This window comes from Leptonotus elevatus, chromosome 10 (genome assembly GCF_054856555.1).
Source record: "Leptonotus elevatus isolate MCC_2025b chromosome 10, RoL_Lele_1.0, whole genome shotgun sequence".
In the NCBI taxonomy this organism is placed as follows: domain Eukaryota; kingdom Metazoa; phylum Chordata; class Actinopteri; order Syngnathiformes; family Syngnathidae; genus Leptonotus; species Leptonotus elevatus.
The window spans coordinates 16,332,082-16,344,158 of NC_141248.1; the positions used below are offsets into that span (position 1 = coordinate 16,332,082).

General features: G+C 40.1%; 1 protein-coding gene across 3 annotated transcripts in view; it reads left to right on the forward strand.

The window, feature by feature from the left end:
- The first annotated feature begins 72 nt into the window (after nt 1–72).
- The window catches only part of LOC147167356 (SLIT-ROBO Rho GTPase-activating protein 3-like), a 34,600-nt gene continuing 22,595 nt past the window's right edge, over nt 73–12,077 (forward strand). For all 3 annotated transcript variants that reach the window (XM_086086684.1, XM_086086683.1, XM_086086685.1), the window contains exons 1-2: nt 73–471; nt 9,075–9,270. In XM_086086684.1, the coding sequence (XP_085942810.1) occupies nt 405–471; nt 9,075–9,270 (263 nt within the window). In that variant the 5' untranslated portion in view covers nt 73–404. The remainder of the gene's footprint in view (nt 472–9,074; nt 9,271–12,077) is intronic.

Here is a 12,077-nt window from a genome sequence, read left to right on the forward strand (position 1 = left end):
ATAGAGAGAGAGAGTCATACCCCCCCCCCCCCCCCCCCCTCTCGCTTTCTCTCTCGCTTGTGAAATGCGAGTCAAACGTGCCTGGTCTTTGTGGAGTTCTTGTGGAGGAGTCCTTACCGGGAGGAGTCGTTACCGGGAGGAGTGGTCTGGCTCGCGTGTGTGCACTTCCAGCTCGACGCCTCCTTTTGAACGCAGCCCCGTCGCAGAGCACAACGCAGCACAACCGAACCGAACCGAACCTCGGACCGCCGCTTCTTGCCGCCCATCCGAACAACTCGAGCCACATCGTCGGGTTATTATGTCGGGCCTGTGATCGTCACCGCGGAGACGGAGCGAGTGCAGACGGGGTAAAGGCGCAGTCTCTTCCCGCCTCGACTGTTGGGCCGGCCAGCCTCCTTCCAACCATGTCAACGCAGGCCAAAGTGAAGAAGGACAAAGAGATCATAGCCGAATATGAGAGCCAAGTGAAAGGTCGGTGCTGCTCACGTGTGATATTTGTGCAACTTTACAACAAGCTTAATGAGTGTGTGTGCGCGTGTGCGCGCGCATGCAATGCTGAGGGGTGGGTCTGGCTGCAAAGGCTCTAAAATGCATCTCACTGGAAATGTCCTATACCCCCCCCCCCCTTCCCTTGTTTATGATCTATTTGGCAGTACTGTACACTTTCGTTCTAACTTGACCAAACCGGTTCCTTGAGTCATGAAGACCGCATGCCTGTAAGCAGGCTGCATTGTCAGGCTACTGCAGATGACTTTCACACTGCAGCTTTTAAGCTTGCACACCCAACAAAGGTAAAAAAAAAAGAAAAAAAAAAAGGTCTAATTCTCCTCTTGGGAAATCTTCCTTAAAATCCGTTGTGCATCCCAGATATCACACACACACACACACACACACAACAATAAAGATAATGCATAGTAAAACGTAAAGGATGGTGTCGAAAAAGCAGCTGGAGAAGGTCACCCAGCAAACAGTTGAGAAAGTCCATCAATAATGGATGGCGTCTGCATCAATTATAAACCATGAAAGGGTTTTCCTTTCTGAGGCTAAATTTGTGGCTAAGAAGGAGAAAAGCTAACCAGGATGTGCACGCAGCAGTGAACTTGAAGCAGTTTGCGTGCATCAGATCGTCCTCTCCGTGTCCTTTCACAGCAGTATCTCACAGTAGGATCAATGTTTAAAAAAAAATCTCTTAATTGTTGTTTTTTTTGTGTGCGGTTGCTCAACAAATTGAGCAGTTTAAAGAAACTATTTGTTGTCGACAGAGACATTACAGTGCAGGGGAGAGTATGGACATGCAAACAACAAAATATGTGAGTCTGCTTACAGGGTGGACAATGACAGGGTGGACATTCATTCACTTAGCAACCTGACTGACTTTTAGCAAGCTGGTTGTGTTCTGTTTAACAAATATATTTCAGATTTCTAAAAGGTGTTCATAACAGTTGATATTTTACAGTGACAGAGAGGACATTTTAAGCCTTAAACTATCAACTATCATACGATGAAAATGACAAAATATGTCATGTAAACGTTTCTTTGTCAGCAAGCTACTATTTTAGCTTCCGTTGAAGAAAGACAAAATGTTGGTCAAAACATCCGAGGGTTTCTTAAAGTGGCAGTTACCCCACAATGACAGGGTGGACATCAATGTGAAAGTTTGACGTGAGTCATATGAGGCTCACTGAGGTGTCGAGCAAATTGCTGTCATCCCAGAAATTCCCCAAACTGAAAGTCTCTATGGTAAGTTTTTTTTTTTTACATTTTTAAAACACAGGGAAAATTAGCTTGCCAGTTTTTAAGTGCCACGCGTTTTCAAAAACAACAGCGCGAGCCCTCCTGGTAGAGGAAAAGTCTGTTGTCAAAGTCGCTTATCAAACAAACGCCTCATGCTTTTTTGCATGTTCTCATCGGCTCTCATAATGGTCGATTATTCGCTCGTCGGCCTCGGTGACCACCAGAAAAGCCGCCACAGCTTTTTTTTTATCACGTCTCCATTTCACCAGAAGCTTCTAAGATGACATGTTAAGCTCATTTTGGAACTGGGATTAGATCAGTTTGAAGCGGCGAGTGGGCTCATTTGACACTGACACTTGGCTGCAGTAATGCTGACTTACTGGCAGTGCAGCAGCACAATTAACACACAAACACACACACACACATGTGTACTATACTAGAATTGTACATGCTTGGACTTGAATGTACGAATATTGCCAAATATTTCATCTATGAGCTCATATTCGTTCATGAAATGGAAAAATTGGTTAGTCATCTAATGTAATGAAATTCTTTACGACAGTTTCTGTAAACTACACTGAAAACAAGTTTCCCCACATCTAATTATTTATGATAATAGATGAGATAGATTAGAGCTGTGCAATTAATCGAAATTCAATTCCGATTTTCGATTATTACTCTATTATTATACTGCCTGAGATACCCGCTGAGATAGTCGTAGCCAAGCTTATGGCAGTATGCATGACAGTACACGGGGCTAACGCTGTGAGAAACCCAATTTCAAAATAAACCTTACCTTACCAAGTAGTATATGTAGATCAATGCATTGTATTGCTTTTATTTTGAAGTTTTTTCCGGAAGCGTGTCGCCGCTGTATAAGGGTTGACGACGTGCTTGTCTATTCAGAGTTTGTCAACAACGGCAATAAAAATGGCCCAAACTGTTGCGACAGGCGTCAGTAACACAAAGTCCTGAAGTCACATTCAAGCTCCAGTTAAGAGCGCTAAGACATAATTATGCTGACATTGCGCCTGTTGCCAGCGTTTAGCGGCGATTGCTAGCTAACTGAGAGCTACCAGCAGCACGCTAGCCGCGCTAGCTAGCAGCGGTAAAGTGCTCTGATTACTTTTCGAAGGTGAAAATACTACAGCCCGTAGGCAGCTGGGGTAGGCTCCGGTTCAAAAAATGGATTGATGGGCTGTGCACACTTTGATGCCGACGGTCAAACTAATTTTCCGTTCCTACTAATCACTTATTAACAAACCAGGCTTACTCAAATGTGCTATTTATTTAGAGGACAAAATCACTATCATGGGTCTGACGTCACTTTAGTCCCATTGATCAAAATCTATGGGGAGAGATTTGTCTAAAATTGCACTGTTTCAGAGGAAAATGGTTTGCTGACAAGCACAGTTTAAGTAAATAATAAAGTTTATTATCTAAAAAAGAAAACCAGCTGGTTATTAATTATTACATGCAAATGTGTGTATCTATCTATCTATCTATCTATCTATCTATCTATCTATCTATCTATCTATCTATCTATCTATCTATCTATCTATCTATCTATCTATCTATCTATCTATCTATCTATCTATCTATCTATCTATCTATCTATCTATCTATCTATCTATCTATCTATCTATCTATCTATCGATAAACCAAAGAAGCATGAGACAGTTTTGAAACATTTCTGTACCTTTAGCATTTATGCTAGATTTAGCCGCAGTTGTCACAGTGGAGGTGAAAGTGAAGTTATTGTACTGTACGCATAGTTTTGCTTTGAATGCCTTGAATGAAACAAAGTTCTTAGTTAATCTAAAAAACATTATGTGACCATTTTAATGTCTTCTTTAAAAAGCATGATGAGACAGTTCTGGTCAGTTACATTAGCATCTATGCTAGTGCTAGCCAGTTTAATTTGAGTAGTTTTGTGATGTGATATTACACAGTCTTGCTTTGAATACCTTTCAAATGTACAATTTTCACTTTTTCATATTCTCTCAAAGTAAACGTGTGACGATTTTAGATTGTTCAAAAATGTTTAAAAAATAAAAATAAAACGTGAGTTCTGAACAGTGGCATTAGCATCCACGCTTAGCACTAGCAACCATCCAGGTTTTCTTTCGAGAGGGAAATTACTACTTAGTCTTGGTTTAGATGTCATTTAAACATACAGTTTCAATTACTGTAACATAATGTCATTTTACGTGTAAAAAATAAAAAAGTTTGAGACTGCACATTAGCATCTACACTAGCCACTGTTTTTTCACACAATTACTGCATAGTTTTTTCTTTCAACATAAAAAAAAAATAGTTGAGAAATTATGAAAACATAGTATTGTTGTACTTGATAGTAACACAATTGTGTACATATTCGCACACATTTGTATGTTACAGATCTTTAAGTACATTCTGTATTCCATGGAGCGTAAATGGCCCTCGCTGTTTATTCATCATAAAAAAAAATAAAAAATGGCCTGGGTGACACTGCCTTGAAATGTCAAGCTACGTCTTTGTTGCCAGCGTGTGAAGCTGCAGACGCTGTGTTGTGGTGTCATACCATTTCAAATGAAACCTGCTCGGAATGTCAGCGCAGCACAATGTGGATTTTCCTGTCCTGCGGTTGCACAGACAGCATTTGAAGCATTCGGATGGAGGGAACGACACGTGAACTCATGCACACGTTAGCCCCCCCCCCCAAAAAAAAAAAAGCGTAGCGCGGCCATGAGTGCGTTCAGACGCTCGCGGCCTTGATTCGAACCAAATGATGTCAACGTGTCAGTCTGGGTTAGGACACATGTGACTAGCCACGCATGGCTAACTGCAGACGCAGCCCCGGAGAGGCGGCACTAGCTGTGGCGGGCTAACCGGAGCAGGCTGCTTCCATGACAATGACTCCTCAATATGGGATTTTTGCACAAGCAGGCCTGCCTTCAAGGCAACGCGGCCCACTCGCTTCCGTTTACGGCAGAAGTCCACGCATGTGGCTTCTACATGCCAGTGCATCCGAGCATGTTGGCATGACATGAATTGTGTTTTGAAGCGCGGGTGCGGCACTGAATAAACGTTAGACTGCTTGTATTTGAATACAGGATCTGGTATGCAATGGAGGCTCAGCTCTAATATTCATAAATAGAGCAATCGACCAGAGAATACGGCTTTCTTTCCATATGCCTAAATGACCAAACAAAACTTGGAGAGTCAAAGGATTTCTTTTTAAATGAAGTACTTATTGTGTTCAGCATTTTCTTGGCTTTTGGGGGAGGGGGGGGGGGTCTTTTTATGCCAACACGGTGAAAGGAGGGTGTCATTGATGGCAAAGCCAAAAACAAAAAATAGTACTATTCTTGGAGGTAGGTTTAGAACTTAATACCACATCGGAAACAATGCTCAGGAAAATATGAGCACCAACTTTTATTAAATACCAATTACAAATGAAATTTGTGAATCAAATGCTAGCAAGTAGAATTTAACAATACTATTTTTTGTAGGGGTGTGCCAAAAAAATTGATTCTCATAAGAATTGCGATTCACATTTAATACGATTCAGAATCGATTTTAAATGTCCCAAAAACGATTTTATTTAAATAATTGTATACTGTCTTGCCTTTGTCTGTGTGTGCCTTTATTTGGAGCGCTGTTCATGTTGTAGCCGGTTTGGCCACTGAGGGGCAGTGTGATTCCACGCGGTCTGATACACTGTTAAGTTGCAGCCACATTAGAGAGTAGAAGGAAAAAGTCACGATCAAGTTATTTCAATAAAAGTTTTTTTTTTTTGCAGTGTGGAGCCGTTCTTTTGAGTGATAAAAGTGCCGCGAGTAGCGCGCTAATTAGCATTAGCGAGTCAGACTGGAGTAAATCATTACAATTCCTTGCACTTCTATAGATTGAAGCAAAAATCATTGTCAATCAAATCGTTTTGAATCAAAAATCTTTCTTAATCGAAAATCGATTCTGAATCGAATCGCAGACCCCCCCCCCAAAAAATCGGAATCGAATCGTGAGACATTCAAAGATTCCCACCCCTAATAAATAGATACTTTTAGACAAGCTGCGCACCTTCATATCCACTTACATTTGCGAGTTTGACGTGTATGATGTCGAGGGGAGCTTTTCAGTGTTTGAAATGGAACTGTGAAGTGCTGGGCCGTGTCCTCGCGTGATCATGCCCACTCCGCGAAAGCTTGAATCATTCAGCGCATGTAGACCAAATCCTGCACAGTCCCTAGTAACAGTTTAGCTTCTAAAAATAACCTTCCTGCAGGAGAGCGGATGCAAATAGTCTTATTTGATGTCTAGCTCATGACATCGCGTCGTCACGTCAATCCACATTTACACATTGCTTCGCCGTCCCACATGTTGTGGTCAATTTCAGCCGGGTGACATTTTGGTTCTATTTTGGAGCCGATTGCGCTCATCAGGCTCGGCCGCGTGTCGGGCATTTCCAAGCAGAGGAAGTCACCCCGTGCCCTTGAGCGGGACGCCAAAGTCGAGCGACCGGTGCAAGTGTCAAACGAGAGGGAGGACGAGCTCGCTCTGGCTCCGGAGCCTCCAGAGGCGCGTAACCAAGCAACTGCAACACTAAAGAGGACCGTGAGGATAACATCTCCTCCCAGCAAGGGACCGCATATTTATTTTGTCCTCTCGTTTCATTCGAGTTTTCACTCGCGTGATGGCAGAGCATTTTTGCCGTACAGTTTAAGCAGAATGAAAGCCCTTTTCTTCATTGAGGCTTTACAAAGTTCCTTTATGTGTGAAAAAAATGATATGCATGCCTGAAAACGTCTGTTGGGCCTCCTTAATGCCCCTCAACTGTTTTAATGTCTCATACTGACATAGTGCTTTGTCTGTTGTGTGTCTGGGCGTGTGCGTCAGTAAATGTATAATTAACATATCTCAACTAGCCATAATAGCTGATTATTCCATTAACTCATTCACTGCCATTGACGACTATAGACGTCAGAAATTCATGTGAACTATTTCTATTAGTTTAACTTTATTTTTTCATTTTTATTTTTTATGAAAACCTCGATTTTTTTCATTGTACATTTATAACAGATATAAAATTATCATGCGATTAATTACGATTAAACAGCACTTATTTTTATTTTTTAATTAGGCCCGTCAGGCAATTATTTTTTGTAATTGTAATTAATCACATGACTTCACTTGTTAACTAACGATTAATCCCAAATTTTATATCTGTTCTAAATTTACAAAAAAAAAATTCTAGGGGTTTCATACTCTTGTTAACAAAAGTGTGGGGGGGGGGGGGAAATAAACTAATAGAAATTGTTAATATATATTTTTTACGTCTAAAACCGTCAATGGCAGTGAATGAGTTAATTGATATTTGATATTGATGTTCCGACAAGCTGCAGCTACTCGACGGAGATGTTTAGTTGGGCTTCAAGCTTGATTGTCTCTCGGTTTGTTAAAACAATAGTTTTGTTTTTAAAGCAGAATCTTAAAAATAACTTTTCTATGTAGAAGAACACACTTTTTATTTTCTTTCATCTCAATTCATTTTGTCTGTTTTTATCATAGAAGACTGTTTTTATATATTTCATTCAACATTTCAAAAATGCCAGTATAGGATGTTCAGCAAATGTGAGAAAATGTAACTTTCACAAATGTAAATATATTGCAACATAAGGGATGATAAAACAGCCAACAATGACTTTTGTCTAATTGGCAATAAAGCCAACGAATGACACGAGAGACATCTTTAAAAGGGGCAGAGCTTGAGCCTTGTTTTTTGTTTGTTTGTTTTTCATCAAGGAAACTCAGAGCGCTGAAAAGCGACCCGCCAGGCTTCCCATTGTGTCTACGCTGTTGGTCATTGTTGTTGGAAGGGTTGTGACCAGGGTTATTATAGTTTAGAAAATGTCATTATAGTTAGTTTTTATTTCGTTTTGAGTTTAGTTTTTTAAATCGAGTTAGATTTAATTACTTTTCAGGGAGGCTCTGTTCGTTTTTTTTTTTAAAGTTTAGTTTTAGTATAAGTTTTGGTTTAAAAAAAAAAGTGTATTACTTGTGTTGTGCGCAATATTGAAACAAATACCGTGGTAAAATGAAAAAATGAACGCACTTCTTACCTAGTGTTGTATTTCAGCTGAATGAAAAGAAAAGTCAAAAACACAAACTGTCAGCTAGCAGCGACGTCATCTGAAGGTGCTTTTCTATTGGCTGACGTCACTACCGTTCGACACACTTCCAAACGTCCTTATTCTGGTTAATATCGAAAGAAATATACTTAAATCACATTTCAAATCAACCCCAAAGGCTCATGTATTAAATTGATTACTGTTGTGTTCCCCGATTTGAACAATAGGTGTCAGTGTTACTCTGCATATTACATTGAGAGATATGCGCGAAGGAGAGTTCTAAGATGGCGACGACTGAAGCGTTGTTCGTCACACGTTCCGCTGACAAACTACTGTTGTACTTCTGATGGCGTGTTAAGTATATTGCAATTTTGGTTTTCACTCTAGCCTTGTTATTTGTAAGGACATTTCGATATAATTATCAATTTGTAAATGTAAAATGTACTTTCAGTTAGTTTTAGTTTTAAAAAAAAAAGCATTTTCATTTGTATTGTATTTTGTTAACAAAAATGTTTTTTTGAATGTCAGTTTAAGTTATTTGGTTAGTTTTAGTTTACTAAAAAATAACCATGGTTGTGACTGAGGGATTTGCACTTTTAAGGATTGGTAACGTAATCTGAATCTGAAGCAAATGTAAGAAAAACTGAATATAAGTTTGCTACAAGCAACTATCCATCACCTTGTTGAATACTGCCGATATCTTATTGCTTTTTCAGGAGCTACGTTGTCCACATTATCTCGAAACTATATTTCTTTCATATCAATCGTTTTGCCTGCTCATCTTATTCCCTCTCTATTTGCGTTTAATGGCGAGCAACACGTTTCCCAACCTCTTAATGTGAAAACTGTAGCAGACTTGCAATTAAGAAAATTCCTCATATTTGCTATTTTGCGGCAAATCTTTCTGAAGGCTCTCACATTACAATGCATGCTGACCTAGTTTGTTTTCTGTGCTGTCTGCAGCAATAAACACACACGCACTTGTGCGCACACACACACACACACACACACACACACACACACACACACACACACACACACACACACACACGCTGGCAACAGACAGATTTTATCCAATTAAGGATGTCTTTGTTCGTAAACAAGTGCTTCCGCTAGCATGCTAGGTTCCTGACACGCTCGCAACTAGCCCAGTGTGTAACCATGTAAAATGTCTCCGTGCCACCACTGGCTCTTTTCCTCCTAAGCGCGATCTCTCCTGTTGATCTGCAGAGATCCGTAACCAGCTGGTGGAGCAGTTCCGTTGTTTGGAGCAGCAGTCGGAGTCCCGCCTGCAGCTGCTGCAGGACCTGCAGGACTTCTTCCGCCGGAAGGCTGAACTCCAACTGGAGTTCTCCAGAGGCCTGGACAAACTTGCCGAGCGCTACTCGTCCAAGATCCGCACTTCCAAAGAGCACCAGCATTTCAAGTGAGTCCCGGCGTTGGTTGGGCTCCATATCATTGCTTCATAAAGCTACGCTGGCGACACGGTGGGTGTGTGGTGGGTGTTTGAGTCTTGATTTGGACATTGGGTCATTTGGAAAAACAGCCTCCTGAACAAGGTTCTCACTTAAGATCTGGATCTGGTCCCTGGGTTCTGAATAGTGGTCATTTCATGTTCTTTAGGGATCTGCATATTTTATTCTGGGGAAATTAGCTTGGCCTGGTGGGGTTTGGAAAAATCAACCAGAAATGGGATGTAGTAAACAAAATAGAATGAGGATACAATATTATGTATTCTGAGTTAGGGTACTTTTTGTGTTTGTTCCATTAACATTGTCAGACAAAAGTGATGATTATCTTTTTGACCAATCAATGAGCGGCAGAATGTTTAGGTAATCGTTTTTAAAGGGAAGTCAACCTCCCCCAAAAATTATTGACAACAATATGTTCTACACAGCCCCACTAGTCTAAATAAGGTATGCTGATTAATATTGCGTTAGTGGGATATGAGTTAAGCAGCAATATCAGAAGGCGGCCATTTTGTCACTTGCTGTCGAGTGAAAATGGCATCACAGTTGCTTGGGTCTCAGGTAACAACCAATCACAGCTCAGCTTCAAAAACTGCAACATCAACTGTGATGTCAACTTCAGTAGACAGCAAGTGGCAAAATGGCCGCCCCTTGAGATGGATAAAAACGGCTGGATTTTGCTTCATATCACAAAAAAATAATATTAACTCATTCACTCCCAGCCATTTTCACTGAAGCAACCCCCACTAGATTTTGACTGATTTAGCAAGGCACGCAGAATATTGTGTTCTACTGCTAAAAAACATGGAACCTACCAAAAGAAAGATTAGAATCTCTTCTTTCATTAGGGAAAAAAAGTAGATTTGTATCTATTTCCGTTTTGCAGCAATTAGCATTAGAATATAGCTAAGTGTCATCATTATTCACAAATCATCTAAGAACTCCGGGTAAATCAGCTTGTTGGCAACATGGCCCTGGTTGATCTCTTATACTCTGCTGCCACCTTCTACCATTGCTTCAACCGTTTAGTGCAGTTGAGAGGCTGCATCAAAGCCTTCTGTATGCTCTAGCATAAATAAATAAAATAAAATAAAAAATTTAAAAACGTATAAATGCGTTTTTGGGAGCAAATGTGTTAATCCGAATGTCACGTTTACTAGTGAAGTCACATCTAACATATTGTCAAGAAATGTTTAAGGTTGACTTCCATTTTAACATTTACAGTAGTTTGGTACCTCAACTAAATGGCTCCATAAAGTGATATAATAGAAATGTTTTTCGAAATGTTTTTTTTTTTGTATTGGTAGCCTTGGCAACACGGGTGTGTTGAAAAGCGACCATATACTGGCATGGAACAAAGGGATGAACATTCAAAGAAAAGGAGGTATAAACGCAGACGAATTGACCTGAAATGCAGCCAGGGCCGAGGAAGCCTGGCCTCAGGCTGCTGTGTTCCTCCCAACTAGGTCAGACTTAACCCACTCTACCAACCCCCGCCAAGCTCGTCTTCTCCGTGCTTGTCATTTCATTTCCATCCTCAAACAACTTCACGCTAGACGCCGACTCGCCGATCCTCAAATTTTCTTCACCGGTCACAGAGAATTAGTGAGCTTAGAAGTCAAAACCAATGAAATGTTTTTTTTTGAGTTGTGTTTTGTTTATTCCCGTCATGAATCAAACACACCCTGCGGCTCTTTATATTTTGCCATCAAGTTCGTCAAGTTGTTATGGAACATGTTTGACGTGACAACATTAATTAACATCATGCACATGTTGAGAAAGTAGAAAGCTAAGGAAATGTCAAGTTCATGTTACCTTTCTGTTTGTCAGCCATAACAAAGGTTGGTTATTCATTGGCGATGGTGGTCTGTCCTGCTCTATTTCATTCTCTTCGCCCAATTAAATAAATGCAGTCAAAGTACGCAGAGCTGCCATCTCTGAGATGTTGATTAATGGAGCGTTCAGTCAAAAGGGAGACCCCTGTAAGATATTCCCATCGCTTCACTTCTCTTGTCACCCGTTGTCCCAGCCCCCCCACTCCTAAACCTCAACTCCCATCACTTAAAATAAGCATCATTAGAAATGTATGTCAAAGGCATGATTACTGCAATAACTCCAAAGTGGTCGACAGTAGGGATAGGCCGATTGTCGGCCGGGCCAATATTCGGCATTTTGACAAACATCGGCATCGGCCATTTTGAAAATACATATGGCCGATAATAGATCCATTGTAAAAAAAAAAAAAAAAAGTTTTTACTTCAGGGAACTATTTATTTTATTTTTACTTACACTGCACCTTCTGTTTTTGTTTGAAATTAAAACAAAAAAATTAATACTAGGGATATTTTTAAATTTTGGAATACTTTTTTTACTATTTTTATTTAACTTTTGAAAACATGTTACTGCTCCTGGAAAATTTCAATAACTTTTTGTTAGATGTTTTTAGTTTTTTTTACGAACCCTAAATGTTGCCCAATAAACATTTCCTTTAAAATTCCTCCCAAAAATTAAGAGCTGGAATTTGCTAGTTTTTTCTCCCAAATTTTGATGCCAATATTTTCCCTTTTAGTGAAAATGAATATCGGCTCCAAATTTCGGTTATCAGCATCCTTGACTACTAATAATCTGTATCGGCCCTGAAAAAAAACATATCGGTCTATCTCTAGTCGACAGGCGCCCGTTCGGCCAGCGTAAAAATGTGCGTATCCTTTATCATTTTTGAAATTTATTTTTGGCTTGGCTGTGGGACTTCTAGTTAAAATTA